The 20,006-nt window shown below is 46.7% G+C and overlaps 1 protein-coding gene across 1 annotated transcript in view; it reads right to left on the bottom strand.

Moving 5' to 3' along the window:
* The window catches only part of LOC135912481 (cytochrome P450 4V2-like), a 55,489-nt gene that overhangs the window by 21,134 nt on the left and 14,349 nt on the right, over window positions 1-20,006 (bottom strand). Inside the window, exons 3-10 of the mRNA XM_070534548.1 lie at window positions 16,046-16,158; window positions 13,521-13,606; window positions 13,247-13,434; window positions 12,117-12,186; window positions 11,922-12,048; window positions 11,619-11,771; window positions 11,291-11,464; window positions 8,052-8,118 (exon numbers count right to left, since the gene is read on the bottom strand). Coding sequence (XP_070390649.1) covers window positions 8,052-8,118; window positions 11,291-11,464; window positions 11,619-11,771; window positions 11,922-12,048; window positions 12,117-12,186; window positions 13,247-13,434; window positions 13,521-13,606; window positions 16,046-16,158 — 978 coding nt within the window. The remainder of the gene's footprint in view (window positions 1-8,051; window positions 8,119-11,290; window positions 11,465-11,618; window positions 11,772-11,921; window positions 12,049-12,116; window positions 12,187-13,246; window positions 13,435-13,520; window positions 13,607-16,045; window positions 16,159-20,006) is intronic.

The following is a 20,006-nucleotide window of genomic DNA, read 5'->3' as shown; positions in this document are numbered from 1 at the left end:
CTTGGGCTGGCCAAATCCCTACCAGAAACAGTGAGTGTTTCAATCTACGCCGACGACATCTGCATCTGGACATCAGCGGTCACTCGCCTGCAGGTTCGCGCACGGCTACAGAAAGCAGCAACGCAGGCATCTGACTACCTTCACGCACAAGGTCTTACCATCTCAACAGAAAAATGTGCGATAGTCGCTTTTACGCTAAAAGCGATGAGTCCTTATCCGGTATGCATCAATGGTCAGCCTATCTCCTACAAGAGAAATCACCGGTTTTTGGGCGTCATTGTAGACCGAGACCTCACTTGGAGCCCTCATGTTGCCCACTTAAAGAAGAAGCTCACATCTATTGTTCACGTTTCCAAGTTTATCGCCGGCAAAACATGGGGATCGTCAGTGGGCTCCATGCTACAGTTATATAGAGCACTGTTCATCGGATTCCTACGCTACAGTTCTCCCGTGCTTGCTAAAACATGCAAGTCAAATCTTCGAGAACTTCAGAGCGTGCAGGCGCAGGCACTACGTGTTTGCCTAGGCCTTCCGCGCAGCGCCTCAACAGTAATGTATGAGGCGTGTACTGCAGCAGAACTTCTCAATCGCGCTTTTCTAAGAGCTCTTGATGTCATCTAGCGTCGCCGCGGTGAAGCCTGCGCGTGGCATCCTAAATGCATGGCGCGCCGGTGCGCGCAAAGGCTGAGAAAGAACCGGGCTTCTCTCTCGCGCTTCTTTTTGGACATGCTACGCCATCTCGAGGCACTGCTGAGAAGTCCGCACGTGGCCTCCGAGAGGAGAAGGGTGACGCGCCGGTCCCTGGCGAATGCTGAGAATTGTTCCTTCGCTTGCGGCACACTCAGTGGCAAATACTATGTGACCCAAGCTGACGAGAGTTTCATTGAAAGTGGTATATACCCGGGGCATTTGTGGCGCTGGCTGCTAATGCGTCGGGTTGCTGTCTTTGAGGAACCCCTATGACGTGGGTCAGATTCCATTCACCATCGGATAAGTTTAATGGATCTTTTTCGGCCTAATGCAGCGGCAAATTCCCAGCGGCACCTACCCAGTTACCCAAGTTGGCGTCAAAAGCGTTCATAAAAGAGCGGCACACACCTACTGGACCATACCCAACGACCCAAGTTGGCATCAAAGGAAATAATTGAAGACCAGCACAGAACGAGTAGTAGAAACCCAGTAGTTCCAGTCGGCGTCAAAGAGTTTCATTGAACAGCAGAAGCTACCCAGCCCCGCATCTACAGTGACCCTTGCCAGCGGGAAAGAGGTTCGTTGACGAGCGGCACATGTGTACACATCGCCTTCTACTCCATGACCCAAATTGGTCCAACGGTTGGTTTCGAAACCTGTTCCCTCAGCATAGCAGCCCGGTGCGCTATCCATTTGACAATGGACCACCCAGTGACCCAGGCACACAGGAAAACAGTTGGATACATGCAACATACATAACCCACAAAAGTATGTGAAGTATCCGAGAATGCTAATACAAACACAAATATCTCGGTCATTGCCAACCAGCAAGAAATAGCATGAATCAAACTGAGGCACTCTTATTTGCCCTAAAAACGTGCTTAAGGAAAGAGGGAGAAACAAGTGCGTAGGTTTCCATGCAAACTACTAGCTCTCTATTGCCCAGTGAGCACACTAGAAGCATTACATTGAAAGTACAAGGTCGTCTTTACGCATGCTATACAACACACACTGAGTGCTGCATATAGGTTGCAGCGGATACAGCGAGGCTGGCGTGCTTCTGACGGACGCTCATTCAAAGCTGTGTGTTTTCGAACTGATAGTGTCCCTTCCTCCTTTCTTATTTCTTTGTTGTTTGTAGAGTAATAGCACTGCTCACTGGAGTCTCGAGTCCTAAAACCAGACCGAAGGAGCGCAGACTTGATAAAATATGCCTGCTTTCCGCTTTGGAAAGCCTTTCGTAGGCCTTGTTAGCACCGACTATCGATTGAATGGAAAACGACAGCTCGCTTGGGCCGGTTAGTACATGCTGAAGCTAAATAAATAATGTGAACCCACACGCCCTGTTGGAATCAATGTTATGCTAACCATTTCGCAAGTAGCTGGCTGCCCAGTATCCTTTGGCTTACGAAAAGCGTTACCAGGTGCACCAACGCGTTCGTGTAAGGATTGCAGTTATGTGTGTAACGTGAGCGTGTGTTTGACGAAAGCAACAAGACGATTGTGACGGCGAAGGCATGATTTATACTACGGCTGTCCGACGCCGAGCTTAAGACAAGCCGATTGTTGGGTTCCGCATAGGTACTGGACGAGGCAGAAGCTAAAGAAATACGAATTGTGATGTGATCAGTGACTCCTTGTTATACAATCGTACACACCAAGGTCTCTCATGTTCCCTATGTTAAAACAATGATGTAATTTTCACACCTCTGACAAAACGTTAAATTATGTTTTACCTGTGCCGATAACGAAGGCTGTACAATGTTGCACTGCTTCTGCGTACTCTACCGGTTCTAGTTGGAACGAGGAAAGAGAGAGAGAGAGAGCAAATAATGTAGAGAAAGGCAGGGAGGTTAACCAAAGGTAGTTCCGGTTGGCTACCCTGCGCAGGGGGAAGGGTTAAGGGGGATAAAAAGAGAAACAGAGTGGAAGGGGGAGATAGAAAGAAAGGAAGACAAGCACGAACAAAGCGCGTACACTATACAGCGGTAGGGGGCGGCATTCTTAGACTCTGTCGTGAAGCCCCGTGGACCGCAAGAACCTTAATAGCGCGAGTAAGGCTTTCAACGCGGATTTTCTTTCGGAGCATTGGCCTAAAGCTTTCAGTTCTGAAAGTGGACGATTGTCCAACTGGTCCAGTACTGTGCACATCCTTTGTCTCTCAGCACTGTACCACGGGAACGAGGAAAGGATTGCGGAATGTAGGCCGATCCCAGTGGTGGTGTAGCCTAGCACAATGAGGCAAAGCGCTAGCTGCCACGAGAAGAATGCATAAAACTGGTACGTGACGACCGCAGCCAAACTTCTCAAAGAACCAGTCGACTTTGGCCCTACAGAGGTATGCGCGTGATTAAACAAGGGGGAAAAAAAAGAGAAAGCACCTCGGCCTAATAGAGCATCGGGCTGCTGTGCTAGAAGGCAGACGTTCGATTCCACCGTCGACCACGCACGCCTTTTTATTGAAGAAGTCGGAAACGAGGCGAGGAAGGAACCTAGCTGCCGCAAAGTGTAAGAAATGAGCCAAAGTGCCTCGAAAAAAAAGTCACAGGCCTGGGCGGCACACACAGCACAATCACAGCGTAAGCTGAAGGAGCCGCTCCATAGGGGCTCCATTTTCGGCAGAACGCAGTAAAGGGTCTTAGCGGTGAAGTCTCGTTGCGTCGTTTTCACGAGAACGAACTGAACTGTACGCCCGGCATCGACGGCGAGCTGCGGCTTGTGGTGCTTTCTGCACAGTGGTCGGCTGGGCCTGACGTTGCCTGGTTGTAGCCGCGCGCGTAGCTCTGCGATTCGCTTCTTCAGCAGCCGCTCGTACCTTACGAGGAAGCGCCATTACGTGTACGGAAGAGTACAGCAAACACAAGTATCGGGACTACGCACCGCACACGTCACATCGTTTGACACGTGGCCCCATACGATGCAACTGCTGCATGTCGTGACACCTGGTAGAATACAACACAACTGCAGTGTAAAGTTTGCAGCTATCGATGCTACGCGGCGCGCATAGCTCTGCGATTCGCTTCTTCAGCAGCCGCTCGTACAGCGGTGAGCAGCCTTGTCTAGAGCGCGGCGACGGTGCTCTGCGGAGCAAGTCAGCGCCACCTAACGTTACGCTCTGGGTTTGAGCTATGCGTCTCGTGCGCATGCGCGGCCAAAATAAGGCGGTGCCTGCTCGTGGGTTCTTGGCCTCAGTGCTTGCGCTTCAGTCCGCCAGGGTCGCGCTGAACGATATGCAACAGCAGCCGGAAAACCAACGCGTTTCGCGCGTATCACGGGGCGGCTAGGCAAGCAAGTGCAAATGATATCGGGTGATCGCGCGTTTCTGAAGCACGTCCAAGTGATAGCGGGTGATCGCGCGTTTCAGGCGCAGACCAGGCGAAGAGTGCGAGAATTGGGCCTATATGGTTGTTTGGTGTCTATTTTCGTCGCCTATTTTCGTCGGCTGTGGCCCTTAGCTAAATACGCAGTGCAGACACACGCCGAAAGACATTATGGCCGCGGCGAGTGGTGCCTGTGCAGAAATGCGCGGTGATCTGCTATTACTCGCGCTTGCTTGCCTGGCCGTCTCGTTACACTCGTGAAACACGGCGGCATAGCGACGCCTTCGCCGCCGTCAAAGGGTCACAATTGCAGGCAGCGCGTCCCTGGCGGCACGAAACGAACTCGCAAGGTGGTGGCTGTACAAGGAAGCGATGAGCAGGCATGCCTCTGTTTCTGCCGCGCATGCGCGCGGGAAGCCTATCTCAAACCCAGAGCGTAACGTTAGGTGGCGCTGATTTGCACCGCAGAGCACTGTCGCCGCCTCTAGACAAGGCTGCTCACCACTGTACCTTACGAGGAAGCGCCATTACGTGTACGGAAGAGTACAGCAAACACAAGTATCGAGACTACGCACCGCACATGTCACATCCTTTGACACGTGGCACCATACGATGCAACTGCTGCATGTTGTGACACCTGGTAGAATACAACTGCAGTGGAAAGTTTGCAGCTATCGATGCTACGTGGCGCGCATTTCACATTTCATGTAAAACTCCTTAAACTTCGTAAAGTAGTGACACTCTCCTCCTCCGCCTTCACTTCTCCTCGTTTCTCCTCTCTTTCATGCTCCCTCCTCGACCATGGCGCCGCCTACGATGCTCGAGCGCAGCAGACGACCTTTCGCAGAGTGAATGCATGCATAGCACGGCAGTGCTGTTTAGGCGTTCACGTTGGCTTTCCAGCTCCGCGTAACTTCGTGTACAGCATAGAATTTCTAGTCGGATGATCATACAAATTCAGTAACGGCGGCTTTTGTTTCATTTTCTGATAAATATTTTTTTAAGTATTTGAAGGAGTGTTAACGCTGTGCGTTGATGACTGCGAATGTATCGCGTGCCCTACAATTATGTACGCAACATTTGTCAAGGGCGTGTCGCAAGATCTTGTTGCGAATGGTTGTAAATAACACGTTTACGATCGAATGACAACATCTTGACTTCCAGCAAGCTCTCAGCTTAAAGAATCCGCGCTGCTCTTACCATGTCCATTGTACCAATTCGCGGTGCGTATCAGCTATGACGTACAAAGGCTGGCGGAGATCACTGCTCTGAAGGTTCGAAAGTGCATTACAAGCTACAGTACCGCCAACGTGCGTGCTTGCCAATCTAAGCGCGCGGAAAGGCTTAGAGGTGGGCGCTGGTGCTATTATGTTTCTCGTGTCTCAACGTCGACAGAAATAGCGCGGCCGATCATCGAGTCCGGACTCTGCGTACGCAAGAAAATTAAATAAGTTTTTAGCATTCGTGCGCGAAGCGGGAGCGTGATAACAATGCTTGACTCAATCTCAAGCAAGACCACTGTGGGCTTCAGTAATGTTTTTCAGGTTAATGACTTATCACGAATAACAGTTCATCGTGCGTTGGTTTGTGCGTTTACTAAGTGACATACTTGTCGCGAACCGAATTGCACTGACGTGCATGCATTGAGGACGGTTGCACTCCTTCCGAAGTAAAATTTGCGAGATATGACTTCATTAGTGAAGTCATGATCGCGCAAAGAATCCCCCCGCCATGACGCGGCCGAAATTGCGGCAAGTGAAATGATGTTTTATCTATAGGTCAAAATTATATGAAACTGCGTTCGAGTTGCAAGTTAACAGTTTATTTTCAGCATACATGCATTACAGATTTGCCTTTGCAGCCACAAGTCCGTGTGCACCATTTATTGTCTCATTGCGTAAATAAACACACCAGCCTAAGAGTCCTACAGCAAGCGCGTCTCAATTAGGCATAGCGACTGTAGAAACTAATAGTAGAATGAACGAGCAAGCGAACGACTATACGAGCGCGCGAGCTAAACGAATGAGCAAACGACTAAGCACGAAGGACGACTAAACCAGCCAGGGAACGGGTGGGCGACCGCACGTTTTATTTGCGAGTGCTCCACCGCCGCATCTTAAGCTTCGCACACTTTAAAGCTCACGTGAATTAGCACATACGTCTCAATTACCTATGGTGGTGTCGGTCGGCGACGAACGCACCGCGTAACACGGTTTCTGGAGAGCACGCACCCTTTTCATCGGTGCCTCTGTATCGCAGAACCACCGGGCGACCGCCAACGAGGAACACGAACAAATGAGGCAAACAAAGCTATTCTATCTAAAGATGGCTAGTAAGTAACCACAAAAGGCAGAGTTGCTCTCCTGAGGCGCTTTCTTGATCGAGACTGAAATTTTGTCAAAAGGGCTGCGCTGGATCTTAAAAATATCGTGATCATGTTATCGCCCGCAACCTCGCGTGCCCGCGAACTCAAGCCGGTTGGCGTAGAAAACGATTAAGCGCGCCAAATATGACTAACACGACCACGTAGTGCGTATACAAACAAAGCAGACGTTGCGTAAAAATCGTGTTAAAGCGTGCGTACAAATGACAACATGCACAGTGAACTGTGCAATATCTACTACGTTATTGCCCGCAGCACAATACGCAAGCCTGGCACATACTATAGAGAGGCTCTGAGAGACTCACAACTTCGCATAGTCGCGCGGAGGGAGTTGGTCGGAAGTTCTCCCTCCCGATTCGGTGAAGTCATGTCTTTCTTCCTAACCCGTCGCGCTTACCGGACGATATCATGAACAGATTCTTGCCTTTGCTAAAACTATATTGGCATCCGAACGCGCAGCAGGTCATGGTCACAGAAAATGACGTGAAGCGACGTCGCACTTGCCACAAAACATCCTTCAAGGCGTTCACAAAATCAAAACAACACAGAATAGAAATGGAAGGAATGGCGCCAACAAGCGCCGCTTCTCGAGCAAAAATGGCACTGATGCGTGACTGTAAACAAACGAAGCCGGCGCAAGGGGCCACTTGATGCCATTAGGCCAATAGCGACGCGGCGTCGGCTTCGGCCACAGCGCTTGAGGAGGAGGCGGCATTCTTCAAAGCGTGGCACTACTTTACGAAGTTTAAGGGGCTTGAATTGCGTGACAAGTGGCACGATACGATGCTGCTGCTGCTGATGATGATTTACTGGCATCCCTTATGAAAATGTGTGGTGACAAATGGTCACTTAGCCTGCTTAACTTAATTAGGAAGGCTTTACATATATATAATTCCAGCATTTTTGTATACATCTTCTTAATCTTCTTTTTCTTCCTCAAAACTTCTCTATCTTCCTTGTACCGCTACCTATGCAACTGCTACATGGCGTCCCCATGGTGCAATACCATGCAGCTACAATGGAAAGTGTGCACGTATTGACACTATGTGGCGCGCATCTCTCATGTCATGTTAATCGCGTGACTTCTCGCGTGCTCCTACGCGTGTAAGAGCATGTTCCCGCAGCGGCTAGCTTGCGCTGGCGTGGCGCAGTGGTAAAGTAGCTTACTGCCGCGCCCAGGGCACGGGTTCGATCACGGCAGGAATGGGGCATTTCTTTTCTAATTCCTGGTGATAGCTACGTTGGACACCGGCAGCAGCGGCGGCCGCAGACAGAAACTCCAATAGAAACGGCTATCGCCAACAGAAACGGCTCTTGGAGTTCGCCCATAACAGCTTACGCTCTAATAATAGTGTAGCAGTGCATGCCCAAAAGAAGATGAACAAAGAGCGCTCAGTTTGCCATTCTTCTCCTTCATCCTGTCTCCTGCTTTGTCACTGTATTTAGCTGTATTGCGTAATATTTTATGTTTTATGTGGAAGTTACCTGTGTGAAATATAACATTCGTGGAAGCTGTTGCGTGTAGTGTAATATAACTGCACGCTTCACCTGCAAATGGGTGTCAGTGGTTGGTGTCATACGAATGGAAACTCACACACGCACACACACACACACTGCAAAAAATATTAAGTGCTTTGGTATCCTCCACTATTGCTCACCGATGTGCACGTCTTCATCTATGTTGCGAGCGATGAGAGGAACTGGTGGGTACAGGCGTAGGGACTCCTGCAGAAGCGAATAGAAGAAAACAGCTACTAGGTAAACCAAATAAACACAAAACCCATTACATAATGGAACATGGCTGCACCTCATTCTATGATACTTAATTTTCCTTGCAGACTGTGTCAAACAATTTGAAAGAAAAGAAGGCGGCGTGGTGGAGACAGCGGGGTGTCTTGCAGATTGAAATCCCCTGGACATTGTCTCCATGAACTTCAACTTGCCTAAACGCAAGCTGACCACGAACCACCCTTATTGCGCTGCGTAAACGCATCGCATTGATGTTGCAAGCTCCATCTTAGCTAGGCGCGCTAACACGCTCTTTTCAGCTTGAAGACCTCTTTTCACGCAAAGACAGCATCGTGTTGGCGGCCTTCTATTCGCCTTAAGGAAGGTTCGTGTCACACTGTTGCAAAATAGCTGTCACCTGGTCCTGAACTGCGTGCTGTCACAATTTCTGCGCTATAAGAAAGGTTCTGACGCAAGCACTTGGATGCGCTGCGCCAAAGCGCACGTCCGTCGCAGCGGAAGGTTTCAGACCTAGACCCCTGCTGCGGTTGTATTTAAGCCTGACGTTAGAGGCTCTTCCTATTTCTCCTATCGCGTGCTTTCTGTAAATGTAGCTTTTCTTTCGGTACCTTTGACACGTCTTCCCTCTCGACAATACGTTTTCACTGATGCCTAACTGCCACGTCTCCAAGTCTGTTTTCTTTTGTTCTTATTCTCCTTTGTCTCTCCAGAGGTTCGGGCCATTTGCATGTGCAACTGTCTGGTAGGCGCGTCACACTTCAGTGGCGCGTAAGGCCGCCTGGCGCGTCACTTTTGCGTGTGGCCTCACCGTCTCGGCCGCCTGGCCGAGAACTCTGTCCTCACACGAAGAGATAAACGGTTGCTTCCTTTGTGAAGTGCCCCATCGCATGCGCGCATGTCTTCCCTCCAGTTTCTCAACTCTTAAGGGGCAAGCAGCGAGCGAAGAGAAAAATATAGGAAATATGTGCCGACCGCTGCCTAACGTCAAGGCTGTCACGCGTGAGTAGCCTAAAATAATTCCCCAGCAACGCGGTTTCCGTCTATCCATTTTTTTTACGTGAACTTTGAATACAGGCCAAAAAGGAAAATTTTCTTATGCTTCATTGGAGATCTGCTGACCACGCAAAGAGTAACGTTCTTCTTGCGCAAGGGTTTCTAAGTTTCCTTTTTTTTCAATCGTAAATGCAGTTTTTCAAAATGAGTTGCGTGGAACTTCCCAAGGACCGCTTAATTTACTATCGTCTTGAAGGCACAATCATAGGTTACGAGATACATGGACGCCGTTCGTGCCAAAGTGTGGTTGAGGTGAAGAATTCGATTTATGGGTCAAGGTTGCTGCTGGGCCACAGAAGAAAAACAAAACAGACCCGAAACTATTACTGCCATTATAGCGGAGAAATATCTTGAACTGCGTAAAGAGCAAACCAATTTCAGTGCTAACATGTTGCGCTGTGCTAGCCGCTATGCAATGTAGTTAGGACGACGAAACGTAATGTGCGAAGGTGCCTGTGCCTGTTAGGCTTTGGCAAGAGTTTTATCAGATGGCCGCAGCGGTAGCCTAATTCATAATTGGTAAAACACTACACACGTAATTTGGAGGATCTAGGTTTGGTTCCCACCTGCGGCAGGTTGTCCTTTTGTCCACTTTAATTTCCCTCTACCTTATTATTTCTACATTTCCCTTCAACATAACCATGGACTTCCTCTATACTTTCTCTGGCTTTTTCTTTCCTGACATGATAGAAAGAGATGTTAGCGCAAAAATACTGCGCCGGCGACTTCTTGGCTCTTGAACAGGTGTTACAGTAACATATACATCGTTGTGTAATTTTTCATATAGTTTTGTAAGAGAAAGAGCACAATATTTGTGTGTCACATTCATAGTTGTAACTAACAAAATATAGGGTGACTAGAATCTCCTTATTTTTTTCGATAGTATATGATAGCAATACATGAGCAAGTTGGCTAACCTGGGTGTATCGTCACTCAGTCTTGGTATAATTTGCAAAAAACACCTTTTAAAGAGTCTAGACATGTTGAAGTTTTATAATATTTGGGGCTGTATTGAATCAGGCACACAAATCAGGGCTGAAAGTGACGTAAGATTAAAAGCAATATCTTTGTTTCGCAGAAAGACATGTTACAGCTTGTTTTTAATAGCAGGTTTCTATAAGCAAGCGAAAGTGCTTTACCTGCTCTATAAGAGTTCTTGCAACGGTTTGCGCCGGCCTCTGCTTTACCTCTAAAAACGGTGCAGCAATTTTCGAGTACTCAGAAATGGGGCTGCTTGTCCAACGAAATGACAAATTTTATTATGCCGATAAAAGAAAAATTAAATTTGTAAATAGTATTATTTCTTTTTTCATTGACGTTGACGAAATATGGTGCGAAAATTTTAATAGGGCGAAAATTTCGCTCTGGTTTCCCAGTATTGTGATATTGAAAAAAATATGAAGGTGCCCAAATGTTAGCGATCGGGGCGGCGTAGAACAGTTGAACAGATTGCACAGCGTACAGTGTCCCCAGAATAAGAACACGTACTTCACGAACTGCTGCGCATTGGACAAGAAAACTACTCTTACTTCCTAAGATTGTTTGCTGGCGTATGTTCGCAACAGCTCAGTTTCTCTTGTGGAAATGCGCGTCGCGAAGGGGCAGGCTATCCTAATACGCAGGTTGCGGCACTTGTGGCTATATATAGTTACCGCTGAGACACATGGAGAGACTGCTAACACTTGTCGAAGCTCCAAAGCTTTGAGGCATTATGACGATCGTTCTTATCAAATTTCAGTCTGGGCCCATATTCACAAAAAGCTCTTACGCTAGAAGAGTTACGCTAGAATTGCTAGAAGCAAATTGCAGCCAATCCTGATGCTCAACATATTAATAGTGAAGACGACCGGCTAACGACAAAGAGCACTTACGAAGGATAAGCTTCGCGAATTCGACTTCTGGATTCTGAATGGTGTAATGGCCGCCTCAATAAGCAATCAACTTTTACTTCTATAATTTCACTGTGATATGTGATGTCTTGTCTCTACGTATTCGTTACATGCTTCGTTTGATTTCTACTTGTCTATAATTCAGTGCGAACGTCCTTACAAAAAGCAAAACGTCCTCAGTGGACTCACCAGAACAACATACTTGCCTTTATTACGCAGTCTAAATATTTCAGTTTCTTAATGTCCTCAATCGTTACGCTCCTCTGCTTGTCGTCAGCGAAAACAGCATCGATTTCAGCCTGAACTTTGTCTTGTATGTCTGAATGATGTCCCAGCAAATACAAGGTGTACGATGCCGCTGTGGCCGTAGTATCAAAGCCCTGAAAGACCATGGAAAGAACATTCCACATTCACCCTTTCATCCTTTCACTCTTTCTCATAAGAGCTTTATGACTTCACAAGGAGGTTTAGCTTTCGACACTCGCCGCAAACGGTGAAAAAAAAAAGTTTTTCGAGGGAAATATTGCAGCTTACTCCGATGAAAAATGTGGCAACTTCCTCGGCGACTTCGTGCTCTGTTAGGGCTCCTTCATCGACATGCATATGAAGTAGAATATCCAGGAAGCTTTTTCTCGGTGCACAGCCGGCTTCTCCTGAAATGTATTGTGCTTTCCGCTTTTGAATAATCTACAAGAACAAGAGGGAGTAAAACGTGCTTCTTATATCTAGTTTTCTCTTATGCCGCGGTGGGGACAACTAATGCACGTGTTTATGCATGCAAATGATTTTCACATGCACGTACTACAATAAACATGCTAGAAAAGTCAGTTTACGTACCCTCTTGTTGTAGTCTCGAATATAGCGCACCTTCTTCAAGAATATCCTTCCTTCCTTGCTCATATAGTACACACTGTCAGGCCAGTAAAAAACCTTGAGAACTCGGGATATGATGCTGGCTGCCAGACTAGAGAATCGGTAACAACATAATTGTAGTATCTGTAGGGTCCTTTAACTGGGTAAGCGGGAACTTACTCGTCGGTTGTTTGAAGTAGTTTCTTGCTCGTGCCTTCTTCTTCGTTGATATTGACGCCCATTGCAGTTTCTGCCCAATATAAACACCACAGAGGGCACGAAAGACAAGACAATGCTTCGTCTTATTGTTATTCAGAGGCAACATATATTGCATTAGCAATATAAATAGCATCGAGAATGTCATGAATGACTGGATAGATATGTTGTAGAGAAATGCGCACAAAGAAAAAGACAACAATCTTTTTGAGGGGAAAAAACTGTTTCGGAGGCGTCTTTGGAAAATGCTATGCACCAAAAATGTACTTTTTTTTCTTGCACTGCATAAAATGGAATTAAACCTTTGAAAAAGAAGCACAGTTCTGATATGGTTATGGAACCATCTTACGCATGTTGTTCTGTAAGAGTTAGATATACCGTTAAGTGGAGCTTCCGGGGGTTGAGCTAAACTTACGAACCAGACACGTTCCACCATCACGACGACAATTTGGAGTCGCCGCCGCTGGCAGATACATGTTGAACAGCTCGCGCAATACCAAAGATACCTGCTATCTTAGTGCCCTGTTTTGCAGTCTCTTCCACAAAAACGTGTTGCTAAGTGAACAATAAGTAAATAAGGAAAAGTAATATGAAAGTAAGCGTTACTCACCTCCCCACCAAAAAGAAAGGAGAGAAAAAAGCAGCAAAGGGAGGGAAAAGGAAAGACGGTGTGAAAAGGCGTACATGGTTTTTCTCCTTTGCTAAGAAAGCGAACCAGCGCGGGTGTGATGGCTACATCGGGCACAACTTTATGAGCAGCGTTAGGAGACGACGTCAGACGTAACTGTCACGCTACAAGTTGTCTACTGGCCTTGGGTGTAATTTCTGGATACCACTTCTGTGCCAATGTTACACTCGAAAGCTTGTTATATTGATAAACAAACAAGATGTAGAACGCGGGTGATAGTCTCCCAAATCCAGATACATTGTTGCGATGCAGCTCAAACAACCACCAATTACCTGTGATCAAGGAAAATCTGACAATATGTTGACAGGTTTGGTTTACTGGATATCCGTCTGTGCAGTAGTTAGAAAACTTGTGTGGGCGCAGTCATGCACACTGCTGGTGGAAGTCCTATCTAATTTTTACTAACCATAGAACATTCCAAAAGCCGCAAGCCGCAAGACAGGAAGTACGTCGAAAGGCTTCATCCCCAGTTGCATCAGGTTGTCAACGAGCTCTCTCGTTCGTCGGTTCATTATGTGCACGTAATTGTCCAATATCTTGAAATGAAAAGCGGGCGTAAGTATTTTCCTACGTGTACTCCAAATTTCCTTGTTACTGTAATGAAAAAGAACCGTCCGTAGGCAGAACACACAGTGTTGATATCAGAACTCCTATTATTTACGACAGATGTGCTTATTCACCTTGTCAGGACGCCATTTCCCATCCATGGTTTCATCATGCGATATATGAAGGACTTATTAAGGTTCACATTGCTTGACAGAATCGCCTGGAAGAAAGATTGCATTTGTAGCGAAATTACTACAAAGAAGCTTTTCGCATTCGGGCTTCTGCAAACACACATGCACAAGAGTGTCAGGCAGGGGGCCTGTAAAGTAAGACTATTCCAATCTGTTTGACAGGTTTTTCTTATTTAACTGGCCGACAAAAGACGAGGAGGACGGAGAAATAGAAAGGGATTCGGTGAGGCCGAGCTAGCACAGTGAAAGTAACATCGTGTGACCATATTCTATGCCGCCATCAACAGCGTTTATGTGCCCTTGGCGCCCACTCTGATACTCTGATAAATACCCGTTCCTCTGATCTGCTCATTATGCAGAGTGCTTCGGAAAATCATTTCGGAATTCCTTGTGCCGGGTCTTTCAGGTAAGTGGAGATAAAGTGGAACACCTTAGACGAAAGAGACCAACGGCATATTGTTTGCAGCTGTCTTGAGGTACTCATACTATTGTTTGACGTGCGACTACAGTCAGTCAAAAGGTTAACGTTGATTACGCAAATATTAAATATCTGTTTTATAGCTCACGTATTTGAAAAGTTGTAGAGCGTGCTCAGAATGCCCAACGAAGTTGTTTCCAAGTCGTTACGTAGTCTTTTACGTAATCGGATCGTTTACGTAGTCTTTCTTTCTGGCTCTTATGAAAGCCCGCGATCTATGAAAAAGCAAAAAGACGTATGTGCGTATTTACGTGTCTAGAGAGCATACATGTGAGTCTTGTTTGCATGTCTCGTCGAGAGGAAATAAAAAACTAATACGAAAAAGAAACAGCGCTCTTGCACATCTGGGTGGCACCGCTCTCAATTATGTTAAAGAAAAGGCGAAGTCCGCACGCATGTCATTGAAAAAAAAAATAATAAAAACGAGAAAAAAAAACACCGCGACTGTGCTTGCATTCGCGTTCAGTGCCTGCCTATCTCTTATCATTTGGAACCATCGCGGATGTCGATCTTCATAGCGAATGATGCTGATGTACCTGGACACAGTGGCTGGGGCGTTTTCCTTTTTTTCGATATGCATGGCAGACTTCGTTATTCCCAAACTCTATTGATAAGACTTACATGTAGTAGGCTCCGTAGACAATGCAAAGCACAGTTACGTCATTTTATAAACTTTGCGCAGTTTCCTGAGGGCCCCAGGCCCACTCCCGTTAAGAAAAAAAAAAAAACGCCGGACCCGTAAAAGATAACGACACCACAGCGGGCACAGAAGTATTGATTTGACGTGCGGATTCTTCTGTAGTGTCGCCTATAGGATTTACGGTGATTTAATGCGGCTCTGTGTCCGCAAGCACTGCGTCAGTTGTTCGCTGGTTGCATTTGTGCCGCACTGGTTCCCGTATGTCAGGAGTTTAGGCGCTGTTGAATATGAAATGCTTGATACAATTTTATCGGGAGACACTAGGCTCCTGTCCTAAACAACGCTAGAGTTTGAAGTCGTAAATGTCTGTAGCGTGTCGCAGCTTGGATTAATGGTGCGTGAGCTGCTCCGTTTATGCATGCATTCAGCGCTCCAGCATCGAACGCGTGACACGGGGCCCATAATCCGGCATGGCATTGGGCACAGGGAACTGGGTTTTGCAATATGGATACTCGAAATTACTAATCACCTACCGTGGTTGTGGATTTGGTGTTTGCGCTACTAAGCACGAGGTCACGAGGTGAATTACCGGCCATGGCGGGCGCATTTCGATGGGGGGCGAAATGCAAAAACACCCTTTTAGTTAAACTTAGGCGCACGTTAAAGAAACCCAGGTAGTCAAAATTAATCCGGAGTACTACAGCATGCCTCATAATGAGACCATTTTTGGCATGTAAAACCCAATTATTAAAAAAAAATTAGTAATCAAATTTACTGGTTTTGTCTTATGTTTTTGTCATGGTTTGTTTATTTTATCATTATGTTCCTCTCTTTTTTAGTGCTTCCGCATTTTTTCCAGTGCTATAACGTGAAATGCCACTTATTTTCCGCTTGTATATCAGTTTCAACAGTTCATTGCAATGCACGTGATATCGGGTGTTATGAATTTTATGATCTGTCATTTCTTTATTACATTATTTGTTCCTTTGACCACGGCAACGGTAATGAGTAGCTTTCTCAGTCGTGCATCCCCTTACGATAATTATCAAGAATGTGATGCCAGCCAGCCTGAGACTATACCTTTCGTCTGACCTGCGCTCAGATGTATTTGTGTAATCTTAGCCTATATGACGAGCCACAAGCCATTCACAGCTACTTTTGTGCAATGTATTTTGAAGTAAAGAACAAGCTGGTATTAAGAATTTGAAACCATATTTGTAAAACATGTTTTTACCTAATCTAATGATACGATAGCTGCGGTGATGGCCAATCACGGACGTTGCTAACGGAAAAGAAACCTTCGTGAACACTGGCCCTATTGCTTCATTCCGTGAGAACGTTTCTACTCACCTCGAACACTGTCGGAGAAATACCGAGGAGAAATGGCTGAGGACCGTAATATGCAATAGTTACCTCTTCCTCGTGTATCTTGGAAATGACATCTCCAATATAGTTGAAAAATTCTGTAAGAGGAAAAAGGAACAATAGGTGGCTGTACCGTAGTGTATCGTTTCAAATGTAGGATGTTCCATATATCACTTATTTTGGGAATTTGACGCATCTTGTGTCAACATCGTAATAGTTTGGTGGCCCCAAATCCCACTCATAATGCTTAGAAATTCCTGAAATTTTTATTCAGTAGCAAAGGGAAAACAGTGACCAACCCGTGTCAAATAGTGCGGCAAAGAACTGATTTTAAACAAGCACCTCAAGCATGCGCATACAGGGTCAAAAGCGTGGCAGTTTGGGCGAGTTGGTATGTCATGACTTTTCTTGGCTTGTAGCGCAGCTCAGCAAGAGCAAAAAGGAAGGAGGTAGGGGTAATGAAAAGGAACGGAAAATAGAGCGAGCTCAGGCCCCCGAATACACGCCAAGTGCCTCGAGCGGCCAGTGGCGCGGCAATTTTACGTGTATTTGCGGGCTTCTTTCACACTCGGAAAAACACTTTTATGTAACACGTATTGAGCAACAGAAAGCTGTATCGGGAGTTTTTCATGTCACTCTACAATTTTCTGATTGTCACTTTCCATCAAATTATAATATTTGAGAAGTTGATTGGTTAATTAAACTAGTTATTTAATTAGGCGGAATGAGAAACAATAATTATAGTATCTGCAAGCAACGGCAAACAACATTACCTTGGTTTTATCCAGCTGCGTGGCATTCGCATATTTTTTTAAGTCTGGCTAAAGTTAGCTGGGACACCCTGTATATCTTACACGACTACTGTGCCACCTTCGTCACTCCAATGCCCCCCGTCATAGATCACAATCACACCTTCTGACTACTTGTTCATTGACCACAAACGCTCCCTCGACGCACCCCTTAGGCAAGCAAGCCTCCACGACGCGCAAGTTTCTTAGTGTTCCTCTATTGCACACACTTAGTGACGATATATTCTTTAAGACACAAGCTACTCTCACTTCAACAGGCCCGCGATATTTCCCGCCTTTATCCAGTGTGGACGTACACGTTTCTATTCCGACAGCGGTTAAAATACGAAATTGAGTTCACTGTTCCCGCACTTTCTACTACGCCATCGTCGTCAAGCCACCTACTCATCCTCAGCTTCACCCTCGCCATATTGTTATACGCGTAAAGATACGACAAGATAGTTCACCAACGATTACGATACTCAGCAATGAAATTTGCGCGCAGCTTTATACGTGGTTTCAATTCGCGATGAATTGACTGGCGTGGACAATCTGTCTCGTGCGGCACGTCAAACGGAGCGAAGCGTTGCAAACCAAAGAACACCCAAGCACAACGATAATGGTGAGCATAGTCGGCGATCGTCGAAAAGCTGTTCTGTGGTTCAAGCGCGTCGACTTTTATACATGAGTCGTCGAAGGTTCTACACAATAGTACTACACAGAAGTACTACACAATAGTACTACACAATTCTACACAAAAGTACTACACAATTCTACACACACACACAAACACACACACACACACACACACACACACACACACACACACACACACACACACACACACACACACACACACACACAATTCTACACAAAAGTACTACGCAATTCGCGTCGCGCATACAAACAGATTACAAATACTATGGCGAAATCTCGTAGTCTCGTGCGGCACTCTGCTTTTCTCCTCACCCTCACGCCATACTCTTTTCCTCCGCTTCCAGCATCATGCTTTCACTGTAGCCTCCTAATTCCACTTTCCTTCTCGCGCTCTCTTCTTTCATCTCCCGCTGCGTTCCACGTTCGCTTTCATCTTTCGCTGTTCTCTTTCACTCGGTTACGCCGAGGAAAGACGCCGAGGCACGCCGACGCTCAACGCAGGAATGGATGCCTAAGAGCTGCGCTCATAAAAAAACAACAGCAACAAAAAACGTTCACCACTACCACTGAGGTTCGAGCTCGTGACGCTGTGGCAATGTGCGGTTGGAGGCCAGAATGCTAAAACCATAACGCGATCATGCAGCTTTTCCCCTTTTCATGCATGGAAAACCAAACTGAGAATATTATATCACATGGCTACAGACTCACTCAAGACTTCTATAAGGACACACATGCGTCCAACGAGTGCATCCAGTTCGGCGGAAGTTCCTGCTCAGCATACACACTTATACACTGACGTTTGACAATTTGTGAGTGATATTGCGATCGACACGGACATTGACAGTGATGCCACCTGCGCTTGTATTTCCAGACGCAGTGCAGGCAATACTGTAGTGGACGAAAGCAACGTTTAGAAGTTATACTTGAAATGGGAGGGGGGGGGGGGAATTGATCATTCCCGGTGTTCCTGCCGCCGCTTCTGCTCCCTACACTCTTCGCAAGTTCATCCGTGCGTCCGGAATGTTGCACTGCTGGGAGTGCCGATCGCGGCACGCTCTGCTTGCACTAGGAAATCCCGTTCTATGCTCATCATAGATAGCTTTACGATGCGAGGCCCAAAGGCTTTCCGGACCCAAAGGAATAGCGTCAGCGTCAATGGGCATGCTCGCGACGCAATGAAAGTCTACCTTTTGCATCGGCGTCGCTATTTCACGGAAATAGCGCACTGACCCAAACTCTATGCAAGCGTTTTGCGTCAACGAACATGACGGCATCCATCGAAGCGATGGCTCTCGCCTTGTTTCACATTCGGGTGACCCCACTCCTCGTCGACATGAATTCATCAAAAGCAATGAACGATGTCGTAGGCTTTCGCTTTCAGTCATTTCACGTAAAAATCCGCCTCCATTCTACCCTATGAAAGCGGATGTACAGCGAAGCTATTGCCGACGTTAGACAAATACCACCACCCCAACTGACATTAGACGACGTTAGACAACCACTAGATGCCGATGTAATATTTTTATTTTGTTATATTTATAACAATGACCTTGTGGTCCCTATGATGCACGGCGATGGGTTCGGCGACCACATTGGACATGTTTGCCGCCAAGACCAAATACAGGCACGATCTGTGCCGCGTTGTTGGTTGCGTTGTGCCGTTGAAGCTGGGCCCCTTGCGCATGAAGTGCCTAGAGTTTTACCGCACGCGGCTTATGGTCGCACTGCTGTTTCTTTTCCCTCTGCCATCGTTTGTGCTCACGCTGCTCTTCGGCAGACCTACGTATACGTGGCCTACTCACAGAACAGCCGCAACGACACTGAAATCCGTTGCTAGGCTACTTCTCCTTGAAAAGGCGCCACCGCCATCTGCCATTGGGTTGCGCCGATTGACGTCAATCCCTACGCCGCCAACTGCAGGTGCGCTTTGTACAGTGGCGTTAGCTCATATGCCCCCTTTTCCAGCTGCCGTTTAAGGTAGCTCTCTCAGAGGCCGCGGCCGCTAGGTGGCGGTACTGTTTTTGGACAGTGATTTGCAACGTCTGGCTAATATCTGTGGACAGGAAGGCAACCATTTAGGTTTTAAATTTAGTGATAGAAAATCAGGTGTTATGGTATTCAATGAAAACAGTGAACAGACAGTCGAGATACAGGGCCAGGAAATACCTCGAGTAACAGAATATAACTACCTTGGCATATGGATAAATGAGTGCAATAGATATACGGAAACACAGGAAAAAACAATAACAGTGAAGGGGAAGAGAAATGCAGCCATATTGAAACATAGAACGCTATGGGGATACAATAGGTACGAGGTCCTCCGAGGTATGTGTAAGGTGTAATGGTGTAAGGTGTAAAGTGTAAGGTGTAAGGTGTATGTAAAGGTGCAATGGTTCCAGGACTTACTTTTGGAAATGCGGTTGTTTGCTTTAAATCAGCGGTACAATCAGGACTCGATGGGAACCAAAGGTCAGTGGGTCGCCTCGCATTGGGCGCTCACG

This window comes from Dermacentor albipictus, chromosome 1, assembly GCF_038994185.2.
Source record: "Dermacentor albipictus isolate Rhodes 1998 colony chromosome 1, USDA_Dalb.pri_finalv2, whole genome shotgun sequence".
Classification (NCBI taxonomy): domain Eukaryota; kingdom Metazoa; phylum Arthropoda; class Arachnida; order Ixodida; family Ixodidae; genus Dermacentor; species Dermacentor albipictus.
Note: the sequence above shows the minus strand (reverse complement) of the source record. Positions and strands in the feature narration are given on the sequence as shown.